This window comes from Giraffa tippelskirchi, chromosome 2 (genome assembly GCF_054371585.1).
Source record: "Giraffa tippelskirchi isolate mGirTip1 chromosome 2, T2T-mGirTip1v1.2.pri, whole genome shotgun sequence".
NCBI lineage: Eukaryota > Metazoa > Chordata > Mammalia > Artiodactyla > Giraffidae > Giraffa > Giraffa tippelskirchi.
In genome coordinates this window covers 125,421,862-125,446,813 of record NC_137276.1, presented here as the reverse complement: position 1 = coordinate 125,446,813, position 24,952 = coordinate 125,421,862, and the positions used below count along the sequence as shown (strand labels likewise).

Below are 24,952 nucleotides of genomic sequence, written 5' to 3'. Positions count from 1 at the left end.
CTCTATTCTTGCTGCTACTGTTCAGCTCCATTCTCCTGGCATGTCACCTGGATTACAGCTTGATGAAGCGGATACTGTTTTCTTAGATTTACAGATGAGGAAACTGAAGCATAGATGTTACACAATTTGCCCAAGTCCAGCAGTGTTGAAGCAGGAAGTTGTCCTTCAAGTCTGTGGTGACTGCTGCTTTTTTTTTTCCTAATTAGAGGATGATTGCTTTACAACACTGTGTTGGTTTCTGCTGTACAACAATGTGAATCAGCTATAGGATGGGGAGGGAGGTGGGAGGAGGGTTCTGGAAGGGGAACACATGTACACCCATGGCGGATTCATGTCAATGTATGGCAAAACCAATACAATATTGTAAAGTAAAAAAAAATAATAATAAATAAATAAAAGAAAAAAAAAGTAGACCTATATCTCCTCCCTCTCAAGCCTCCCTCCCAGCCGCCCCCATCCCATGCCTCTAGGTTATCACAGAGCACCAAGCTGAACTCCCTGTGTTATACAGTTGCTTCCCACTAGCTATGTATTTTACACATGGCAGTGTATACATGTCAGTGCTACTCTCTGTGGCGTCTTAAATTCCTTAATTTAGATTTAATTAAATTAAACCTCTTAAAATTCCTTAAAAACAGAAGTTGTATTTATTAGTTGCCCCCAAATCCAAGACCTCCAGTGGTACAGTTTTACTATATGGTTCTATTCTAAGGAAAAACTTCTGGTTTCAAAGAATTAATTCAAAATGTGTAAACTTTAGCTGACTTATTTAGTAAACAAAAATATGTCTATCCACCTATCTCAAAGTGTTTTTCCATCATACCTCTATCTTATATTCCCTGACACTCCCCTTCCAAAACTGTATTCTTCTTAATCTCCAAACTGTTAAAACAGTATTTTCCCAGACTTAGTAACTCCCTCCTTTCTGGGTCCTTTAGGATTTTATTCCTTCATTGCTCCTTATCCAGTACTGGAATGACAAAAGAGAGCTTACAAATGGCCAACAAAGGAAGATGCCTCCCCCAGAGGACAGGGATGTGGGGGAGGTAAAGGGTTTTTTTGGCTGTGCTACCGGCATGTGGGACCTTAGTTCCCTGCAGTGGAACCACTGGACCACAAGCAAATTCCCTCATATTTTTCACCTTTTAAATACTTTAAACTTTGCATCATAGTACTCAATTGATTTAACTATGTTAAATTGCACAAATCAAGTGTGGATAACTTGATTAATTATTATGTACCCTGATCAAGATAGAAAATATCCAGTACCCCCAGAAGGCTTCCGTACCCCCTCCCAGTCAATATCTACTCCTAAGCCTCTGCTCCTTCCATCAAATACCAGCCCAATCACAATAGATTGATTTAGTCTGTGCTTAAACGTTATGTAAATAGACTCTGATGTATATGTAAATAGACTCTTACATATACATCGTTTCAGTCACTCAGTCGTGTCCGACTCTTTGCGACCCCATGAACCGCAGCACGCCAGGCCTCCCTGTCCATCACCAACTGCTGGAGTCTACCCAAACCCATGTCCATTGAGTCAGTGATGCCATCCAACCATCTCATCCTCTGTCGTCCCCTTCTTCTCCTGCCCTCAATCTTTCCCAGCATCAAGGTCTTTTCAAATGAGTCAGCTCTTAGCATCAGGTGGCCAAAGTATTGGAGTTTCAGCTTCAACATCAGTCCCTCCAATGAACACCCAGGACCAATCTCCTTTAGGATGGGCTGGTTGTATCTCCTTGCAGTCCAAGGGACTCTCAAGAGTCTTCTCCAACACCACAGTTCAAAACTATCAATTCTTCTGTGCTCAGCTTTCTTTATAGTCCAACTCTCACATCCATACATGACCACGGGAAAAATGATAGCCTTGACTAGACAGACCTCTGTTGGCAAAGTCGTCTCTGCTTTTTAATATGCTATCTAGGTTGGTCATAACTTTCCTTCCAAGGAGTAAGCGTCTTTTAATTTCATGGCTGCAGTCACCGTCTGCAGTGATTTTGCAGCCCCAAAAAATAAAGTCAGCCACTGTTTCCACTGTTTCCCCATCTATTTGCCATGATGGGACTGGATGCCATGATACTAGGTTTCTGAATGTTGAGTTTTAAGCCAACTTTTTCACTCTCCTCTTTCACTTTCATCAAGAGGCTCTTTAGTTCTTCTTCACTTATATATATACATGTATATATACCCTTTTATGACTTGTTCCACATTTTGGTTATGTAGAGAACTTTGTTATCTTTCCATTGTTGTGTAGTTTTATTAAATGAATATTCCACCACTTATCCATCTTACTCATTATGGACATTTAGTTTGTTTCCAGTGTGCGGCTATTATGAATTCACCTGCTCTGAGCATTTTTGCATAGACAGAAGCTCTCATTTCTGTTGGGTACATACCCTCAACTAGAGTCATAGATTCATTGGATAAAGTTTGTGTAGCATTAGTAGATATTGGTAAATAACAATGTAATCTTTTTTCTTTCATGCCTCATATCTGACTCTGTTGCACCTGATATAATTTCTCTTTCTTAGTAAGCACCTAAGTGGATTGCTGTTGATATGTGACATTTTGGCCAATATTCTTCAATTAACATGTGTAGAAATGTATCAGTGGTAATAACTAATGCTTTTAATCTTTTTATAGATCATCGATCCTTTTGTTGAAGTTGAAATTATTGGATTGCCAGTAGATTGTTCTAAAGATCAAACTCGTGTGGTAGATGACAATGGTAAGATCTCTGTTCACTTTTGATAAAGATGCTCTAGAGGTAGAATTTGCACCGAAAAGGAAAAATGTGTCTGTGCGGGCTTCCCTGGTGGCTCAGATGATAAAGAATCTGCCTGCAATGTGGGAGACCTGGGTTCAATCCCTGCGTGGGGAAGATCGCCTGGAGAAGGGCATGGCAACCCACTCCAGTATTCTTGCCTGGAGAATCCCCATGGACAGAGGAACCTGATGGGCTATAGTCCATGCGGTTGCAAAGAGTCAGACTGAGCGACTAAGCATGGCACAGAGATAGAATTTGCACTGAAAAAAGAAAAAAATGTCTGTGTAGAAGATAAACCAATCTTTAAAATCTAGAACTGCCTTCTGAGATTTGTTAAGACTTTTCAACACTAAAACTAAGTAATTGTGGACTGATGCATGGTATGTTTTGATGGATGTTGTAATCTAGGCTCTCAAGACTTCTGCTTTTGAAGCAAATGTTTTTTCTAATGAAATGAATAATATTTTAATAGGCTGGGTTACAACTTCATGTAGAAAAATGACTCATTGACATTTATGTTGTTTTTATGGTATGAGTTGCCTCAAAGTTCTCATTTGTGAAGCATACATCCTAATGATTTCTTATTTTCTCTGGAGCATGTAAAACTGTAAAGACAAGGGCAGCACACTCTGGCAAGTTTACTTCTTGAATATGTACTTGTGGTGGAGCAGCAGCACTCTTCTCGTATTTTGGCCATAATGTAAAGAAAGCTTTCTTTACTCAAGCCTTATGTATATTTCTTAACAGTCTTCTAAAGTTGTATTTATTTATACATATGACAAACATTGGGCTTCCCGAGTGGCACTAGTGGTAAGGAACCTGCCTGCCAATGCAGGAGACATAAGAGACTTCGGTTTGATTCCTGGGTCGGAAAGATCCCCTAGAGGAAAGCATGGTAACCCACTCCAGTGTTCTTGCTGGGAGAATCCCACGGACAGAGGAAGCTGGAGGGCTACAACCCATGGGGTCGCAAAGAGTTGGATACGACTGAAGCAAAGCAACTTAGCATGCATGCCTGACAAACCTTATTACATACCTGTTTTTCCTCAATCTCTAGTCATTAATACTCTAAAAAAACCCAAAAACTTAACTTCAGTCCTCAAAACATTTGGGAAATTAGAGGTTCCTAGACAGGCTTTCAGAGGAGTTTAAAGAAAGGGATTTGAGGGTTCAAGAGTAGCAGAAACTTGTTACTTAGGAAATAACATGCTTAAAGTAAGTAAGGTTCCTATACTGCATTTTCTTACCAATGCTCAAAGAATTTTTTTGGTCTCAGAAGTAATTGAGATGTCATCACTAAGTCAACAAAAAGTATGTTTTCTCCTTCAGGAGGGACATCTCAATGATTTTCAGTACATAATTAGTTCCTTAGCTAAGGCATTAGGGTTAAGTGGCTGATGCCTCCTGAATACATACATTTAATAACACTAATTTTCATTTTTAGAAAAGAAAAACAAACTTATGGAGTACTTGAATTTTTATCCATTTAATTAATTTATCTGAGAATTTTACCAAGAAATAAATGTTTTTGGCTTATAGAATTTGAGTTAAATTATATGCTTTTCCTATTTATTCTCAGTACCTATGAAAATATATCATCTTTCTTGTATTAAGGTCTTGCTTCATGAGATGCCACTAGGAATCAACAGTGCCTCATCTCACTTGGCTCTGTCACTAGTTTTATGACATTAGGCACATTATTTTCTCTGAATATCTGTTTTCTCAACTATAACATGAGCATTATATTTCCTATGTTAAAAAATGAGCATGGATTACTTGTATATTTATTTAAAAGTTGACATTTTCTAATGTAAAAAAAAAAAGTTACATATTTTTAAAAGTCAGTAATATATATCTTTTCTTAATTGGGAAAAGAACCCCTGCCCTACCACCCTTAGAGGATTGCCATAAGAATTAAATAGGATGGTATATGTATAGTGGGTCTTCCTTGGTGGCTTATCAGTAAAGAATACACCTGCAATGCAGGAGACATAGGTTTGATCCCTGGGTTGAGAAGACCCCCTGGAGAAGGAGATGACAACTACTCCAGTATTCTTGCCTGGGAAATCCCATGGACAGAGGAGCCTGGCAGGGTATAGTCCACAGGGTCATGAAAGAGTTGGACACAACTGAATGATTAAACAACAACAACAACAACATTTGTACAATAACATTGAAACCTTACAGAATGCTTGCTGGTGATGATAACAGCAAACATTTTGGTGGGTGAGAAGCATCGCTTTTTGGGGGTAGGGTACGGGTGGGGGAAAGGAATCATTCTTTATAGTTTTTGCTAAAACATTATTCTTAGATCACTACTATAGATACTTTTTGAGCTTACTGAAACATTCTGAATATTGTCTAAAAGAGCCTTCTCTACAATGCAGTTTTGCTTCAAGGATTATTAGAATTGATGTAATAATTTACAGACAATTTTCTTACCAATTATTCTCTAGCAATGGGGGTAAGTTCCAAGGCTTTATTTCAGTAAGGCATCCTGGGGTGGCTCCGTTGTCTTCACCAGTTTAATAACCATTGCAAGCAATTTTCACTGTCTGCTTTGCAGATGTTGGCGCTAAATCATTTTTAGGCAACCCCTTTTGCTTTTCTGATCTGTATTTTCCTATTTCTCTCAGGATTTAATCCTGTATGGGAAGAAACCCTGACATTTACAGTACACATGCCAGAAATAGCTTTGGTCCGGTTCCTCGTGTGGGATCATGATCCGATTGGACGAGACTTTGTTGGGCAAAGAACTGTGACCTTCAGCAGCTTGGTGCCTGGTAATTCTGGCTGAACTTTTCTCTCTAGACCATTCCTTGTTCTTTGGAAGATGTGATATGTGATATACATGATACATGGCATATATGATATATAAAGTATATGGTATATGATAATGTGAGTGTTAACATTACTATCGTAAAGTCAGGTATTTAATTCTATTTCACCCATGGAAAAGCCAAACATGAGTTCAACTAAAAGCTAACTACTTCTCCTCTTTTATCAGGCTACCGGCATGTCTACTTGGAAGGACTGACAGAAGCATCTATATTTGTCCACATAACAATCAATGAAATCTATGGAAAGGTGAGAATGATCACAGGGCTTAAAGTCACATGCAACAATAATATGGTCCCTAACAAAGTTTTTAATTCATTGCATAAAAGGAACGTAAACCTCGACAAAATTTTTTGACAGGAAACTCTAGGGAAGGCCAGCCCATGCCATGCTCCACGTGCTCTCCTGCCCTGAGGTCCTCATTCATGTGCTCCTTCCTCTGTTATGTGTACATGTCCCCTCCACGCAGTGGCCCTTGCTGGGCTTAACAGGACTGAGAAAACTATTACTCTCTCAGGCAATCATTTGTTTGACTAAAACAGTAAAGTTGGAGTTACATGTCTTGAGTTTTATTTTAATCCTTAAAAAAGACTCAGCTGGCTGCAGTTGGAAATGTAGTCTTGGATGTTTGAATTACCTGTACTAACTGGGCTGTGATTCCAGCCAGTTCTAGGCAGGATGCATTCATTCAAATGTCATGTATTTAACTGGAAACCTAAAAATCATGAATGAATTAAAAGCCACCCACTGAACTTAAAAGGAAGAGACCGTACCAGTGTATTCTGGCTCCCTCCCAATGACAGTTTCTCCACTGTGGAGCTCACTTGAGGTTTACATATCAATAGGCTCTCGTCTGGTAATGCCAAGTCACTGGGGATTTAGTGACCGGAACAATTTTCAGGACTAGATGTGATTCGGAGGGGCTTGGGCCCAGGAGTATCCAGTGCTCTTTACCAGAAGGTCAACATAGTCTGGGACTCCTCCTCCAGAGGTTTATACATTCTCTGTGCTTCTGCTTCCTTAACTGTACCTACTTCATAAACAAATACTTTATCTTTAAAAAGCTGCCTGGCACATAGTAAATGCTCAGAAATGTCAGCTAATATTAATATTAAAAAGACTACAATCTGATTGGTAGGGAGTGGACCAGTTTGGCCTGAAATAGGAAGTATGTATTTATTCTCACATCCGTCAGTTGGGAGGGGTGAGGATCCTAATTTCTAAGAGTGGTAAAGTTTTATGTCTTCTTGTGTTCAGTCCTGGATTGTGCTGCTTGCTGAGATCTCTCCTCTGGCCTAAACATACACAAATATAAATTATCAAAAAATGATTCTTGAATTTCTCAGGAATCCCAGCTGAACTAAGCAGCATCTCTAGCATTTCACATGCTTGAAGGAAATAATAAAATTCAGAATTTGTTTAAAACTTGAGCCAGAAATAACAGGAAAGAGAGTGTGTTCTGAGATGCACAAGCCACAGTGTGGTGGTAGTGAACTGAGCAATGAATGAAACATGCAACTAAAAATTCAAAGTGGGAGAAAGGGTTTACAGAGCATATGTGTTGTATCATCTTCTGTTTTTACTTGTGCAGCCTTCTTGAATGAGCCCCAATTGTGTTTTGTTGTGCTTTTTCCCCCTTGCAGTGGAGTCCTTTAATACTCAACCCCAGTTACACTATATTGCACTTTCTAGGAGCTACAAAGGTAGTTTGTCAGCATGGTGTTTGGTTCTGGCTGGCGCGTTCCTCAGCGGTCATGGCAGCATGCTCTCTCACATCGCTCCATCGTCCTGCTTACCACTTTGAAACTTGCGTCTGTTGCTTTAAGGCGGCTCAGGTTCATAACAGTCTGTTCACTGTGGAAACTTTCTACCACCTTGTCCTATCTTCTTTGGGCAAGAAACTCCTGGGCAAGCTTGGTTGTGAAAATGGGAGGCTGCCTTCCTCCCAAAGTCAGGCTGATGAGACATGCATGACGTAGTGCAAACGTGCTGTATGCTGCCGTTTTCTTGGTTTGAATATTCTTCAGTGGCTGTGAGATTTCATTTTCTATCCATTTTTCACGCAGCTGTCACTTGAGAGGCAAGCGGTTCACACAGTGGTATTTGCTTAACTTCTGCTCGGTCCTTTTGTGTCTTCAGAACAGACAGCTCCAAGGTTTGAAGGGACTGTTCAATAAGAATCCCAGACACAATTCTTCAGAAAACACTTGCAATTACATTCGGAAGCGATCGATTGGAGATAAGATTCTGCGACGCACAGCCAGCGCTCCGGCCAAAGGCAGAAAAAAGAGCAAAATGGGCTGCCAAGAAATGGTAGAGATGAAGGATTCTGTTTCTGAGGCTGCAAGAGATCAAGATGGGGTCCTGAGAAGGACCACGCGGAGTTTGCAAGCGCGCCCTGTCTCTATGCCTGTTGACAGAAGTCTTCTTGGGGCTCTGTCGCTGCCTGTATCTGAAACCGCAAAAGACGCTGAAGGAAAGGAAAACTCTCAGGGTAAGATGGTTTAAGTTTCTCTGAGAATACACCATTTTAAGACACATTTTGGTGTCCCTAATTACCACGATAACATGGTTGGCATTCTGAAAAATAGGTAATTACGTTACGGTGTTACCTTTTAGACCAGATTTTAAACTTTGGTGAGAGGGTGCTGGAAGAGCAATTTCCTAGTCACCTACAGCCTCAAAATAGCATTGACACCTGAAGTTGACCGTGAGGGACCAGGGGTGATGGTGGAGAGCGTATGGGGCTATGAGGTACAACAGAGGGAGGTGAAACCTGCAAAATATGAGCAGAGATCATGGTTTTCTTAGTAGGTACCATAGTTACTGATTTTCTGAGGAGGAATAGAATTATACTGGCTTTTCTGAGGTGTGGTTTAGTTATATTTCTTTCTTACTATGCAACATGTTTCCACAATTGGAAATGTTTATGGAGAAAGAGGAAACGCCAGCTGTTAAAAGTAAGCCGCTTTCTTCACTTGAGAAATCTCTGCTTCCTCAAGAGGGAGCTTATTTGATGTTTTCCTGTGGCTTCTGTTTCCCTCCCCTGGATGTGGGCAGGGAAGGAAGCATGTCTGTAGCTCCTGTCCAGTTATAAACTCCTCAGGCACAGGGACCTGGTGTTAACTATCTTTTCCTCTAATTTGAGCATAATGGTTCACTCATATCGAGATCTTGATAAAGAGTGGTATCTGTTTTTCGAGGTACCCAAGAGCTCTGTCCTTGTATCAGTGACTCCTCCCCACCCTATTTTAGATAATTCAAGTGCCATAACTGTATGCCTTTGATGTCTCTGCAACAGATAAGTTTTAATTAAATCAGAATCACCTCAGTAGAATTCTTTCATCATGCAGTCTAATTTCAGTGATCTCTTTTCTCATGAATACCACTTTGTATTGATTTTTATTGTCAGATATGATAGGAGGACAAATCAATTTTTCAATGGCTTCTTTGAAGGAGAAAAGGGGAGTTTGATATTTGAAATTTTGCTAAGAGTAATGTTGGAGAAGAGAAGAAATACATACTTTAAAATTTATTTTAAAACTCCACTTTAGGGGAAGTAAACTATAAACTCCATTTTGGGAGGGAAATAAAGCAAAAAAATGGTAATAATTAATCCTGTTAAAACCACAATTAAGATGCTAATGCTATTTAGGTGAGTTAGAAAGCAATAGTTGATATTTCTCTCCTGCAATTAAAAAACAGGAACTTTATGTAAGTTATTCATGTATATCATAATATATTTAATAATACATAAAAATAAAACTTGTAAATATAGAACAATACATAACCATGCAATGATTCAAATTACCATGTAGAAGAAAAATTAAGTGGAAAAAAATTCAGAATACAAAATTGTATACATAATTTTATAAAAGCTTACAGTGGCTGAGTGGTAACATCATATAATATTTATATTTTTCCTTATAATTTTTGGGTTAATCAAGTTTTTATGATGAATTTTTTAGTTAGGAAAATAGTTAATAAGTTAAACATATTCTTTTTCAATTTTCATAACTGAAAGCATAAAATTCTATTAAAATAATGTGATTAAGAATATTAGCACACCTAATATTGTCTTAACACTATACTAAACAGGATGGGGTACCCCAAATTAATTTAAATTGTGTATATTTTTTTAAGTTTTCCTTCTTATGCCTAAGATCTTGCTGCCTCTTTTAGGGGAGAATGAAATATGAAATTTATGTATTAAAACTCCAAAAAATATGATCAGTGGGAAATTAGATATTAGCAATGGCATAGAATTGGTGACCAAGTCTTTATTTTTACATTTTAAAGTCAACAGATATTGATATTCTAATGCATTTATTGCACTTTCCAATTTGTTTTAGAAATTAATTGGTCAAATTAAGTCTTTTGCCAAAATGTTTTTCAAAATGATTTGTGGTTTTTTTTGTTTGTTTTTTACTAGCACATGTATGACTTTAAAAGTTTACAGTATCTTGCTTACAGGTACCACAATACTTTGTTTAACAGAGCTGTCTTGTTCTGTTTTTATTGCCATGCTTCTGTGTAGTACAAATCTGAATAGGAAACAACTTAAGGTAATCTTCACTGTAAAAGTATGGTAACTCATTGACATTTTTTTTTACAACGAATATTACATCCTTAGCTGATGTAATAGCTATTCAAAAGGAGGCTCCAGTGAAACTATATAAATATATTTTACCATTTATCCATCACACAGACACTTTATTGCAAATCTATGCAATCCATGATTCTGTCACAATGTAACAGATTTACATTTTCCATTTGTCTGTCTGAAGGCAAACATGAGTGTTTGCAGGTCCTATATAAAGTGATATATGTCACTTAAAATACTGTTTGTTTCATTCAGCAGAAGATAAGGATGTCAGAAGAGATGGGAAGGCAAGTGTAAAAGACCAGCATTTTCCAAATTTCAACAAAAAGTTATCCTCTTCCTCCAGTGCTCTCCTCCACAAAGACATCAGCCAAGGGAACGCTGCTGTTTCTACTGCCAACTTGTCATTCACAGAACAGATAGTGCCAGGTCCAAAGGGTGGGAGAACCAAATCAAACATGTTAAGTGATTGCCGGGAACATCAGTGCCTCAGCAGATCCCTCTCTCCAAGGCAGCATTTGGCTCGTGATCCTGCAGTTAGCCCATCAAAAGATCTATGTGGTGTGAAAACCAAGGAAAATGGAAAAGCTGGGAGCTCTGTGGTAGGGAAAAGCACATTGTCAGGAAGCATCCTTTCTCAAAGCAATCTGGAGATTAAGAAGCTAGAAGGTAACTGGGATAAGGGCAGAGCTGCAACATCCTTTTCTTTGTCAGACGTCTCTACACTCTGTTCTGATGCACCTGATCTACATTCCACAGCAATTCTCCAGGAGAGTGAAATTTCCCACCTTATTGACAATGTCACTTTAACAAATGAGAATGAGCCTGGCAGTTCCATCTCAGCCCTGATTGGCCAGTTTGATGAGACCAGTGACCAGGCTAACCCTACAGTTGTTTCTCATCTTCAGAGCCCCAGTGTGATGTCGGGCCATCCTCCTGTGCCCACCATGGACCTAAAAATGCCCTTCAAGCATGGCTTTTCCAATGGAAAACCCAAGTCATCCTTCCTGTGCTCATCTCCTGAGCAGACTGCATTCTCTGGGCATGAGACCTGTGAATGTTCAACACACACAACTGTTGGTGAAACTATCTGCACTCCTGTCTCTAAAACTAAACTAGACAATGACCTTTCTGGGAAGGCCACAACTGGGGCCATAGAAAACAACCTTCCTCAGTCCTCTAATACTTCTCACTGCTGGTTACCAGAAAGTCCCACCCATGGAAAAGGCTGGGAAATACTGAAGAACCCCAGCCCTGCCACTTCCACTGACTTGACACTGGAAGATGTAATAGCTGCTCCTACTCTCAGTTTAAATTCTGGGGAGAGCAGTCTGGTGGAAATGGACGGAGACTCAGAAAATCTGTCCCTAACAACCTATGAATATAGGAGAGAGGGCACAAGTCACCTCACTTCTCCTTTAAAAGTGAAATACAGTCCCGATGCAGTGGAACATTTTCAAAGAGGCTTGAGAAATGGCTACTGTAAAGAGACTCTCCATCCTTCTGTCTCTGAAATATTCAACAATACTCAAGATGTCAAAAATCAAAATATTTCTCGTCTAGCCTATCAGGGTGCTGGGTTTATGCATAACCACTTCTCAAATTCCGATGCAAAAATGAACCAAACCTCTGGGCCCCTGCCTTATGCTCATGACATGCATGCCCCTGCCCCGGAGCAGTCCACACACTCTGCTCTGAAGCTGTCCAGTCCTTGCAAATCCAAAAGTCTGGGGGACTTAACATCGGAGGACATCGCCTGTAATTTTGAAAGCAAGTACCAGTGTATTAGTAAGAGCTTCGTTACCACTGGCATCAGAGACAAGAAGGGCATGACTGTAAAAACAAAGTCGTTAGAGCCTATGGATGCCCTGACCGAGCAGCTGCGGAAGCTTGTGTCCTTTGACCAGGAAGATGGCTGCCAAGTGCTGTACTCCAAGCAAGATGCCAATCAATTCCCCAGGGCCTTGGTCAGAAAGTTGTCATCCAGAAGTCAGAGCAGAGTGCGCAATATTGCCAGTCGTGCCAAGGAGAAGCAGGAAGCCAACAGGCAGAAGAATGTGAACCCCAGCACTATGGGAGGAGTGGTTCTTCGAAGCAAGCCATGTGCGCCAGCGCCCACAGGGAACCGGCACTCCACCGGCTCCTACATCGCGGGCTACCTGCGGAGTGCCAAGGGCAGCGGCACGGAGGGCCGCGGCATCCCCGAGGGCGCATGCGCAGCCCTGCGCTCCGGCCACGCTGACAGGTTCTGTTCACATCATTCTGTTCTGCAGACCGAACCCAGCAGTGATGATAAACCAGAAATTTATTTTCTTTTGCGACTGTGAATTACATAAAGCTGCGTTTTCACTGTTAATAAGATATTCTGTAGAATGTCTGAGTTTTCAGTAAATGTGGTCCTTGGCTTTGAGATGATTTTCAGATGTATTTTTAAACTCGTGTTACAGCCTCCTTTTGACCCCGTGTGTTCTTTTTGCGCTTGTATATAGACCCGGGTGACATTTCCTGTGTACCTCTGATCTTTCCTCCCTGAGGTGTGAACTCTATTGGTATGATATATGTGCATGCCCTAGATGTGAAACTTCTCAGCAGTTTGGGTTCTTTGTTTCACCAAGACGCTCTTTACTCTGTGCCCTCAGCTCACAGTCACAAATGTTGTCATTTTTACTCTCTAAGAGATTTTTACAAAGGACAAAGGGATGAATTCTTTATTTTAAAGCCATCACCATCTTTCCTAGTTTTCCTTCTTTACTGAGAAGCTCAGATGCATTTTTATAACTCAGTTAAAAGAAGATTAAAAAAGTTACCTACCTGATCTTTCAAGATTTCTCTGCCCTACCCAGAAGGAGAGTTCACAGGAGATGGGTAGCCGCCCTCCCCCACCCATACCCTCTCATTTTAGAGCCAGGTGTGAGGGTCTGAGGAATAAAGCAAACTTCTGTATATAAGGGCAAAATTGTTTGTTTTACATAAATTTTGTTACATATTTTTGCTAATGGCTTTGTATGTGACAAGAACACAGTTGCCAAGCTATTTGTTGTATTTTTGAATTTTCTGATTAAATTATAGGCTGCAAATAATGGCTTTCAGAATGAAGGACTTCCAGCAGATGCTAACAATGACAGTAGCACAAATTGAAAACTTCCCAAAGCTTGCAAGAAAAAAAATATTTTCTCATGCTAAAACCCAAGTGAATATAGATAATTAGAAGAAACCTTTTCCCTTCAGGGAGCCAAATAACTCTATTTTAGTACCAACATACATTATTTTCACTGTGAATCCATTTTTTATTGCATGTTCAGATGTCCCTCTTTGCTTTTTTGTAATGTTAACTGCAATGATGTTCTTCTTGGAATTCATGAAAATATAATTAAAGGAGATTTTTAAACACTTGGTGAATTTTTTTTTTTTTTTTTTCAAATTGAAGTTCATGCCATGACTCTTGAGTTGAGAACCCAGAGCTCTTGGAAATATTTGCCTTTTCCTCTCTTTGCAGTAGAAGAGATCACTTCTATGGGGACAGTTTTAAGCAGCATTTTATGTCCTTGAGTGTTTTCACTCTGCTTTCAAGACCATATTTGCAAGGTGACTTGAGAAGAAATGGAAATGTAATGAGTTACTTTGCATTTAGTGATGATGTTGCAAGTTTAAAAATCCTTCCCAAATCCTGCCCGTGGCAGGAGTGGAGTTGGTAAGCAGGCAATGCCGGCAAGACGCTGTGTTTGACAAATTAGACCACCTGAAGCTTTGCTGTGTGGGAGGAGGCTGGGGAGGAAAGCAGTTGGATCCTGCTTTCTCTCATCAGCCTGCTGCTGCAGAACCTGGATCCTGTGCTTCACCACCTCAGTGGTGGTGATCCCAGCCAGGTGCCCACCCAGCTCCTGCTCATCTTCAGTTCCTGCCGCCACCTCTTGGCACTGCAGCTGCTTCTCACTCCTACGCCAGGACTCTATGGAGTCCCTGCTTCTGGAATCGTGTACAGGATCTGAACCTACCACCATGGCCACTTTGCTCATTAGTCCATTGCACAAGCAGTGAATCTAGCAAGGAGAGAAACTGACCGACACTCAGAAAATAGGTCATTCTGTCTCCCTGGTTATTGAAAGTCTCTTTGTGGCTATGCCTATTCTTTCAGAGTCATTCCTAAGAGACTGTAATGTGGCCGTGATCACAAAACTGCCTTTGACTTGAGTTCAGGGTCTTTCTTTCTCCATCAGTTGGTTATCGGGAATAGGTGTGGCTGAGAGAGTGGCACTGATGCAACAGAGGCAGGTGATATCTCCATATCCATCAAGGCCAACAGTCATATTTTTTGCATCTTCTGGAGAACTTGAGTCTTCCTAAGTCTACTGTTTCTTTCATGTAATAGTTCATTTTTGTCCACTCAACTCTTTCCTGGGAGTTTCTGTTAACACTGAGCTCATGATGGGCAGCTCCAGCTGCACAGTTACTTGATGTGCCATTGTTAGGCTCTCCCGCTTTACTTCAGAGGGTATGGCCCTTCATGTTCCAGACCACTGGACCTCTAAAAATTTTACTAATGTCCCAGGCCCCTTGATCATCAAGGACTTGCTGCCTTCCCTCTGACACATTTGTGTTTTAATAGGACATTTAAATTACTTGACCTGTTCTCCTTATTAGGTCCAATTAGCAAAATGTCAATCAGTGTAGAAGCCTGGCACAATGTACTGAAGAAAAGCAAGATGATGGAGATCAGTATAGACTAGACCCTGACAGACAGCAGAAAATTGATCCAGACCTAGAACGAGACAGTGAAGACTTACTGCTGTCCTTGCAACATGAAGATGAACTGCTTTTGATCCTCTCTGTTGACAAGAATCAGACATAAAGCATTCAGCCAAACAATAGTCACAAATGAAGTGCCAGAGGTTGAGTTGATTTCCTCCCATAAAATTCCTATCTAACATAGAAGCTGTAATTGGAATAGTATTTTAAATTTACAGTAGTCCACTGGCACCCACCATGATCAACATGGTTTTGGGGGGAAGGTCTGGTAGGTGAAATGAACAGATGTATTACGGGAATCACCATCACTGAATCTTTCAAGTCTTTTGGTACTGATTTCTGTGATTTGTCCTGGCAGGTATGGCTTCTGATTTTACTATCTTGGCTTGGATGGAAAGTGCATTGTACGTTTTAAAATCATAATATTCCTTAATTCATAGGTCAGGAAACCAAGGGCCAACTTCTAAGTGTATCTATCCCTTTAGGCATTCAGAGACTAGAGACAGAGCAACAGAGTGGGTCCTTGGAACTAATGGATCCATTGCAAGATGAACCCAAACACCATTTACAATCTGGTGTCTATAAGTCTCCCTTTTAATTGGAAGACCATGGTGGTGATGCGGGTTCTCTAATATTGTCACCTGTGATCTCATTCTAACCATCCTCAAGATGTCTAGGACTTCCCTGGTTGCCCAGTGGTTAAGAATCTGCACTTCCATTGCAGCAGGCACTGGTTCAATCCTTGACTGGGGAACGAAGGTTCTGCATGGTGCAGCAAAAAAAAAAAAAAAAAAGATTTCTGGGAATTCCCTTTTCCGCAGTGCACAATTACTCTGGCAAGTTTGAGGAAAGGTTAGAGAGAAACTTGCCATGTTCTGGTGGCATTGTGGGAACCAAACATTCCCTTTAATCAATGGGCTCTAGCTTTGTGAACTGACTTAGATCTAGTAACTGAAGATCTCAGTTTTCCATCAGTGTCTGACAGCAGCATTATGATCATCAGTTTTCAATTCTTTTTGGTTGTATAAACCAAAAGACTAGTCAGCGGTCTTCAAACTTTAGCATATACCCAAATTACCTAGAGGATTCATTCAAACATAGATTCATTCAAACGTAGATTGGCCCATATCCCCAGAATTTCTGCATTAGCAGATCTGGAATGGGGCTTGAGAATTTTCATTTCAAAGAAGTTCCTAGGTGATGCTAAAGCTGCTGATCTTAGGACCACTAAGAGCACTTTAACTAGTACTCTTAGATGGTGGTTTGACTGTGTTACCTTTGGAAAAACCATCATCAGTTAGAGGTAATAATCACTTTGGGTCAAGGCACTTTGCCATTCTGGCCATACTACTTAGTATGGTAATTATATCCCTCCTGGCTTCTGCCTTTCCAGAATCCCATTATCTCCTTTGATATAGAGCCCAGTGCTCTGCCAGGATCTTCCACCGCCAATCCAACCGGAAGAAGACAACCAACAGTGAGTTTCTCAGTGATGTTTGCTTTCTCACACAGGTGGCATGTTCCTCCTAGAGAATACACTCAGGTGGTGGGTTTGCATGTCTTCATTCTAATATTCTCTTTTTCCTGAGCCTTCTGATTCCTTTCTCACTACTCTGCCAAGTAAGTTCCCACAAACTCACCTCAACTACCTGAGCCATTGTGAATCTAGGCTTAATGGAGTCATCTTAGCTAACTATTAGGACTGGTAGACATTAAATTTTAGTGGGACATTATTAAGACTTGCTGGACTTTAAATTCCAACTTATGGATGAGTTGCCCATTTCAACAAATCTCTCCTGTTCAGTGGTACATTCCAAGTCCACTTGAGGGTCCAACACCCTCAAGATCTACCACCACAGATGTTTCTCTGGTTCTTGCTTGCTGTGTTCATGATATGGTATTACTCCCTGCCTTAAAAGCATCTATGGCTTTCACAAAATGCCTTAAAATGACAGTTACTGGCCAGAACCTATCTAGGATTTCAGTGTCATCATAAGTAGCCAACCACCTACAGAAGTACTAAAATTATTGTTACCCCCATTTATTCAGTTGTTAGAGCTACTTGATATCTCTGGTCTTACCCTAAGCCTCCACTCATCCCAATCAACCCCAAGTGAGAGCATTAGTAATTCACATGCCACAGCATGCCACCTGCTATTACTACCCTACTTCTGGTACAGTTGTCTCAGGCTGGGGTTCTTAGAGAAGACTGTCAGAGGGGATGGCTTTTGTGCTAATGTTTTATTGAGGCCTGGTCCTAGGAAAGCTGGAGTGAGAAGAAAAGGAAAGAGAGGTAAGGAAGTGGGAAAGAAACTATGAAGAGGAGTATAGTAGGCTGGCTGTGATGTCAGAACAAACATAGCTGGTTGCCTGACCTTGTAAGGCGAGTCCAAAGAGGCCAAATAAAATGACTGCCCTTTAGAACAGTCCAGGAGGGGAAGGAAAGACTGCTATCTGCTGACTATTTTCTGTTTCTTGCCTTTGTTTGTTGAATTCTGCCTCCTTAGGGTGTTAACTTTCTCACCTCTCCAGCTATGTTACCCAGCCTTTACCAGCTTCCCTAAGGAAGCCAGAGCTCCGTGGGTCTCATCTGGCAAGTGTTCAGATGTAGTCATCTCTACTTGTCAGTAGGAGCAGTGTGTGTGGAAACTTCCTGGTTCATGGTGGTGGCAGTGGCCATAGTAGTTGGGATGCAAAACTGTGAATCAAGTGTGATCCGTGGCTGGGGTTGTGGGGCTGGGATGCAAGGGAGACAGCCATGGTGGGGATGTTGGCAGGCCAAGCAGCGTTCATATATAAGTTGGCTTTTGCTCAGCGGGTTAGTATAGGTGTCTGGTCATTTGAACACCTATCAAAGGTGTGATTGTGTGCTAAGTTGCTTCAGTCTTGTCTGACTCTTCGTGACCCTATGGACTGTAGCCCGCCAGGCTATTCTCCAGGCAAGACTACTAGAGTGGGTTGCCATGCCCTCCTCATCAAAGGTCTACTGATAAGCAATTTCCATATCGAGACCTAGAAATTAAAAAGAAAAAAGGATTTAGCCAAATTCCTTGACCTTATGAAGTTTACAAAATATTCTGTGAAACAGACATAAAAGTAGATAAGGGAACACAGTGGGCTAAATGGAGTGATACATGCAAACATGGGGAAAGCAAGGTGCACAGAAAGGGGTAGCTAGTTTGGTTTGGGGGGACAGGTCAGAGAAAATTTCTTGGAGGCAGGACCAGTTTCAAGGACACACAACCAGTGTCTCGGGTTCTCACACTCAGAAGTGCTCATACTTGGGGTTTAACACTGTATGGTCCCCTTTTGAAATTCTTAATACTGTAGCTTTATCTTTGATATGTGTGTTTTGTATGAAGGACAATGGGGCACATGCCTGGGGCTTGGAGCCCCAGCTCAGTGCAGTCCCACCTGCTGCCTCCCTGTCTCCCCAGGAGGGGTTCTCAGCAGCCCACCTTCGGCCAGTGGAGCCAGGTAGCAGTGAACCTGGCAGGGAGAGGCCTGCATACTGCCATCACCTTCCATCCCCAGCAGAGACCAGGCATGGGAGCAAGGAGGGTCAGGGTTGGGCTTGTGCTCCACTGTGTCTTGGGTGGGGCAAGATGGCATTTGTTTCCAGCCTGAGTTGGCAGTTCCATAGTGCTCTTGTCTAGGCAGCTCATGGGGGCCTCTCTTTTACCCTCAATGAGGTTCCAAGTATGTCCTGTGCAGAGGCTCCAGTTGCTTGGCTTGGGGTGGCCAACTGTGTGACGAGTGACTGAATAGCCCACGTTTTCATTTTGCACTGGGCTCAGAAAATTATGTGATCACCCTGTTTGGGGGTGATGATGCTGGAACTGATTCTTGAAGGATAAATAGGAATTTTCCTGATATAAAGGGTAAGGAAGGGGCTGAAAGAGTCTCCTAAAAAGAGGAAACAGCATGAACAAGTGTGTGAAGCATGAAATTGTACCACACATAGATACATAGAGCTGGAAATGCTTCTTTTTTTTTTTCTCCTGTTTTTGAACATCTTGATGGATGGTGTTCCATCCCCTGAGATGGGAAGGTGAAGGCATGCATGGGTGAGGGGAGAGCTCCCTCTTGGCCACGTTAATTTGAGATTCCTATTAGATGGAGATGTCAGGGTGACAGGGTCTGGAGTGACAGGCAGAGCTCAGGGTATGGGTTTGGGAATCTGGCACAGCTGACTGAAAGCCATGGGATGGGTGAGGTTGCTCAGGTAGAGAAAGTAGATAGAGCAGAGAAAGGGATCGGGGATACCCTTATTTTAGATGATGGGGAAAAGAGGAGGACCCAGGAAAGGAGATGAGGAGCATCCGATACAGGAGGAAGAAGCTTGGGAGAATGTCATGGAGATGATGATGAAAGTGTTTTAAGAAGGAGGTCTGTACCTAGTTTGAAAGTTTTAAGTAAATACTGGAAAGTCAAGATACTTCACATAAAAATGTAGGTTTTCAGTCTTTCACGAACAATCGGCAAGTCTGAAAACACAGGACTTACAGTCTGCTTGGTAAAAACCAGCTACCGGCCGCCGGAGCCTGAGCTCATCAGTGCGCATGCGCTGTGCATCTTTGCAGTCTCCCACCTACTGCCTCTTGTCTCCCTGACTATCAGGACTTGTCAGTCTGCATTTATCATCATGCTTACATTACTGAAAGTCCCACAGGAGAGAACTATTTCTCTGTCTCCCCATCAAAGCCAGGAAAACAAAAGTCAGCCCCAAAGAGCTGTGTGTTTTGAAAGAAAAGTTGGAGAGAGCAAATTTCTGTGAGGAAGTGATGAATAGTCTATGTGTTTAATAAGAAAATAAAGCCTCTTCAAAAGAAACAGCTATGTTTTACTCAATTATAATCCACTACCTCCATGTCTTCTGCAGGCTTTTGAGTTGACCCTAATTTAAATTCATTTGCAAATTCTGCTTCCAGAAAAAAAATATTTCTCAAATGTTTCATCATGTCATTTTTCATATTTAATTAACCTCAGTGAGTCCTGTTGGTGTCCATAGTGTCTGAACACAGAATATATGAACTGACTGAGGATGTTTTTCAAATCTAAATTCACACTTAGGAGCATTTGTCCACTGTCCTTTGCTGGCTCTCCTCCCAGCTGCCAATTTGGAGCCTAGTGGTACGTGTGACAAGGCCTGACATCACCAGTTCAAATCCTACCCCATAGATCATTTTCTAATCAACAAGGCAGTGTCTGTTTGGCAGGAGGAGTTCACTCTGGTCCCTTCAAGAGCCCTGGCTGGTACAGAGCTACAGGGAGCCTCAGTGCTGGGGTGAGGGGTGTGGGCTTTACATCCTATGGTCTGAGCCTTCTTGTCACCCTTTCCCCCACTTCATCTCTTCATCTTGCCAGACATGCCCTAGTCCATCACCTCCTGGTGACAGGAAGATTCCAATCCTGAGCTCTGATCATATTAAGGCATAAAATTGTATTGTAAATTAGAAGTTTCATCTCCTAGGAGAAGGGAAAATCAGTCTGTTCAGTCAAGTCTTTTGTAAATTCACAGCAGTGGTTAAAAGTTTGTGCCTAAAAACTTTATCTCTGGGCCAAACTGCTTGCATTCAAATTTCATTTTTGCCCCATATACATTTTACCATTATCTGTAAAATAGGAATAATAGTAGACTAATTTCATATGTTGTGAGGATTATGTGAATTAATATGTAAAGTCCTTGATTAATAGTGGTTGGTATTTGGTAAATGTTCAAATTTTTGCTGCTGTACTATAATTATCATCATGCTGATTGTTACCTTATGGCATACTGTCTGATCTTTCCACTTAGTTATTATGTAACCACTGAGTTGATCAGTTTCTCTCTCCCTGAAGTACAATCCATTTTTGGGGGGGGGGCGCAGAATTTTCTAACTTATACACAATTCTATATATCATCCTTTCCTACTTACAGAGACAGTGAGAAATTTCTCTTTATAATTTATAGACACATGCATGCTTAGTAGAAGAAATAGAATATATTCGCCTATAAATACATACAATTTCTAAACAGAAATAGTCAAGGAGGAAATCACTCAGATGTCAAAATTCTTCACTGTGTCCGGTCTCATTTTTCTTAAATCTTCCAAACCCCTCTTCAATCAGTTCTCTACTCTGAATTCCTTTCCATTCATGTATTGAATAAGCGATCATTTTGCCTTGTTCCTCATGCTGTTTCATGATTTTTTTTTTTTACATCGTTTCATTTCCATTTTGTTTTTCACAGTGATACCACAGAGTGTTTTGAACACAGTATGATTTCAGAGAGCCTAGTCAATATTCTGAATTTTTTTGCCCCAATTACTCCCTCAGTATATTCTCTATCTCCAGTTGCTATTTCAGTGCATGTTTGTATAATTCACTTTAAATTATGCTTTGAACTTATTTCTTATTTTGGAATTTTTCATTTTGAGATTAGAGAAGACTTATAAAATTGTTGTAAAAATAACACAAAGAATTCCTGCATACACTTCACCCAGCTTCCCAAAATGTTAATGTCTTACATGACCATAGTATAATGATCAGAAACAAGAAGTTAATATTGATATGTATACTATTAGCTAATCTATAGTCTTATTCAAATTTTATTAACTATCCCACAAATGACCTTTTTGGGGGACCAGATTCCATTCAGTGATCCCACATTGCATTCGGTTGGTATGTCTTCTTGATCTCCCCCCATCTGGGAAGTTCCTTAGCCTTTGTCTATCTTTCATGGCCTTGACACTTTTGAAGAGTCCCAGCCAGCTATTTTGTAGAATGTTCCTCTGCTTTGGTCTATCTGATATTTTCAGACATACTTTTTCTCTATGAGTTCTCATGTTCAGGTATGTAAGATTAATGTAAATAAACAAGGTTTCTCTCTGACTTTAGCATTGTAGATTTCTTTACATAGAAACCTCTTAAGAACTTTTTATTCTTAAAAATGTCTTGAAAGGTTCTACTCCCTATAGTGGGGACTGAATAGTCACCCATGCGTGCTAAGTTGCTCAGTCACGTCCGACTCTGTGCGAACCTAAGGACTGTAGCCCACCAGGCTCCTTTGTCCATGGGATTCTCCAGGCAAGGACAATGGAGTGGGTTGCCATGCCCTCCTCCAAGGGACCTTCTCAATCTAGGGATTGAACCGGAGCCTCTTAAGTCTCCTACATTGGCAGGCAGGTTCTTTACCACTAGAGCCACCTGGAAGTCCTAATAGTCACCCAGATAAAAACAAAACAGCAACAACCACAATGACCTCTCCCTACAAAGATATTTTTCTTTTTCAGATGAATAACTACTTCTGAGAATTGTGTTGAAATATTCGAAAGACTTTCTCACAAGCTAGAGATGCTAGTTCAAGTAAAATGTGAAGAAACATGAAAACATTGACATTTTAAAGTGATTTCTATGATCTGACTTTATGAATAAGGTACAGCATTTAGTGGTCTTATATTTTTTATAAGTCATTCATTTTTACTATGAAATCTTTATAGCCGAAAAAGGCTAATATATCATACATGTTCACTGGTTTCTTTGACTGCAAGTCACAGAAAGCAATGCCAACTGCTCATCCCAACATGAATCTATTGAAAGGATATGGCTTAACTCATAGAACCAGGGGAAACAACTAAGATATTGGCTCAAAAAAAGACAGTTGTCAGAAGGCCTGCAGGAATCTATAAAGCAGGAACTAATGAGTAGACCTTTTGAACAGTTTCTGCCTTCTTGAACAGTTTCTGCCTTCTTGAAGGTACTTATTGTGTGATTCTATTCAGGTTTAAATATAAAAGACAGAGCAAGTAATGCACTTTTACTGATGATCCCAGAAAGATTGGGTCCACACGGGGAGGGATAGTGTCTGTTTGGGTTCCCCCAGAGTCTGAGAGAAGAGTTCAAGAGCAAGCACTTCATTTGGGAGCTGCCCCCACGGAGGTTACTCAAGAGTGGGGAAGAAAGGCAAGGAAGGGGAAGAAGTCAATAAAAGAAATGTTATCAAAGCAGTTTCCATGCTTGGCAACTGAGGTCTACTCTCACAGCGAGAGAGTTTAGAACACATATCAGAGTTATTTCAACTGAACGATGAGGAAGCTAGGATATTTTCCAACCATTTCTCTTTACATGGTTGGTTGAAAGCTTCTGGGACATTATGTTGCTGTTGTTCAGTTGCTCAGTTGCGTCCAACTCTGTGATGCCATGGGCTGCAGCATGCCAGACTTCCCTGTCTTTCACTATCTCCTGGAGTTTGCTCAAGTTCATGTCCATTGAGTCAGTGTTGGCATCAACCATGTTATCCTCTTTGCCCTCTTCTCCTCCTGCTTTCAATCTCTCCCAGCATCAGGGTCTTTTCCAGTGGATTGGCTCATTGCATCAGGTGGCCAAAGTATTAGAACTTCAGCTTCAGCATCAGTCCTTCCAATGAATACTCAGGACTGATTTCTTTTAGGATTGACTGGTTTGATCTCCTTGCTGTCTCAGGGACTCTCAGGAGTCTTCTCTAGCACTACAGGTCAAAAACATCAATTCTTTGGTGCTCAGCTTTCTTTATGGTCCAACTCTCACATCCATACATGACTACTGGAAAAACCATCAGTCAGTTCAGTTGCTCAGTCCTGTCCGACTCTTTGCAACCCCATGAACCGCAGCATGCCAGGCCTCCCTATCCGTCAGCAACTTCTGGAGTCTACCCAAACCCATGTCCATTGAGTTGGTGATGCCATCCAACCATGTCTTCCTCTGTCGTCCCCTTCTCCTCCTGCCCTCAATCTTTCCCAGCACCAGGGTCTTTTCCAATGAGTCAGCTCTTCGCATCAGGTGGCCAAAGTATTGGAGTTTCAGCTTCAACATCAGTCCTTCCAATGGACACCCAGGACTGATCTCCTTTAGGATGGATTGGTTGGATCTCCTTGCTGTCCAAGGGACTCTCAAGAGTCTTCTCCAACACCACAGTTCAAAAGCATCCATTCTTCAGCGCTCAGCTTTCTTTATAGTCCAACTCTCACACCCATACATGACTACTGGAAAAATCATAGCCTTGACTAAATGGACCTTTGTTGGCAAAGTAATGTCTCTGCTTTTTATTATGCTGTCTAGGTTGGTCATAGCTTTTCTTCCAAGGAGTAAGCGTCTTTTAATTTCATGGCTTCAATCACCATCTGCAGTGATTTTGGAGCCCAAGGAAATAAAGTTTGGAACATTAACTCTTGGTTAATTCTGGCTTGTCCTCTGCATGTATCCAGCATGTTATTACAATTAGACAGAAGTTTTCAGGCAAGGAGTCATAGGAGTTTGAAGTGAGCAGCTTTCTGTGAATAGAAGCAAGTGCTGAGAAGACACGGTCAGGGAATGAATATATCTGCTGGAGTGGTTTCCTTAAGCAAAATTGAAATGTTGTTACTAGAAGGTGAAGACTAAAGTCTGAGCAGGAGAAAATGGTAAATAGTCATTTCCCAACCAGTACAATCCTCTCATTTTACAGAAAGAGTTGTCTGCAGGTCAAATTGTTATATATGTTGTATCAGTTAAGATACTTTCAGCTACAAGTAGAAGCATATCAAAATACAAAATACAAGTGGCTAAAAGAATAGAGATTGTGTCTGCATTATAGTATGGTAACAATTACTCATCAATAGCTTTGCACAGCAGAAGTTTATTTCTTACTCATGCAAAATCAGCTGAGGGTTCAGGCAGCTGTCCACAGCAGCTGATTTTTTTAGGCATTGGCCCATCATTCCAGGCCGCTTGAATCTTTGGCAGCTCCACAAATGTACATGTTCCCATGATTACCACTGTAGGAGAGAGTGGTTGGAGTCAATCACTGAACACAAAACACGACACTCCGGTCACACATCATTTCAAGTCACAGAGCCATGCTTTGGTGGAGGAGAGTACTGTGCTGCTGGGGTCCAAAAGTAGAGAAGAACAAGACATTTGCAACCAGAGGTAACAGGTACTCCCAAGGGTTTATTTTTCTCTTCATTAGAAAATCTGGAGGTAGGTAGTCTCATGGT

The 24,952-nt window shown here is 41.0% G+C and overlaps 1 protein-coding gene across 7 annotated transcripts in view; it reads left to right on the top strand.

Moving 5' to 3' along the window:
• The window catches only part of PLCH1 (phospholipase C eta 1), a 247,135-nt gene extending 234,473 nt beyond the window's left edge, over positions 1–12,662 (top strand). For 3 of the 7 annotated variants that reach the window (XM_081570577.1, XM_081570573.1, XM_081570576.1), the window contains 5 exons: positions 2,647–2,731; positions 5,407–5,553; positions 5,778–5,857; positions 7,748–8,102; positions 10,467–12,662. In XM_081570577.1, coding sequence (XP_081426703.1) covers positions 2,647–2,731; positions 5,407–5,553; positions 5,778–5,857; positions 7,748–8,102; positions 10,467–12,538 — 2,739 coding nt within the window. In that variant the 3' untranslated portion in view covers positions 12,539–12,662. Of the gene's footprint in view, positions 1–2,646; positions 2,732–5,406; positions 5,554–5,777; positions 5,858–7,251; positions 7,312–7,747; positions 8,103–10,466 lie in introns of all 7 variants that reach the window. The other 4 variants (XM_081570578.1, XM_081570574.1, XM_081570579.1 and 1 more) reach the window with 2 other exon arrangements.
• Positions 12,663–24,952: the final 12,290 nt, after the last annotated feature.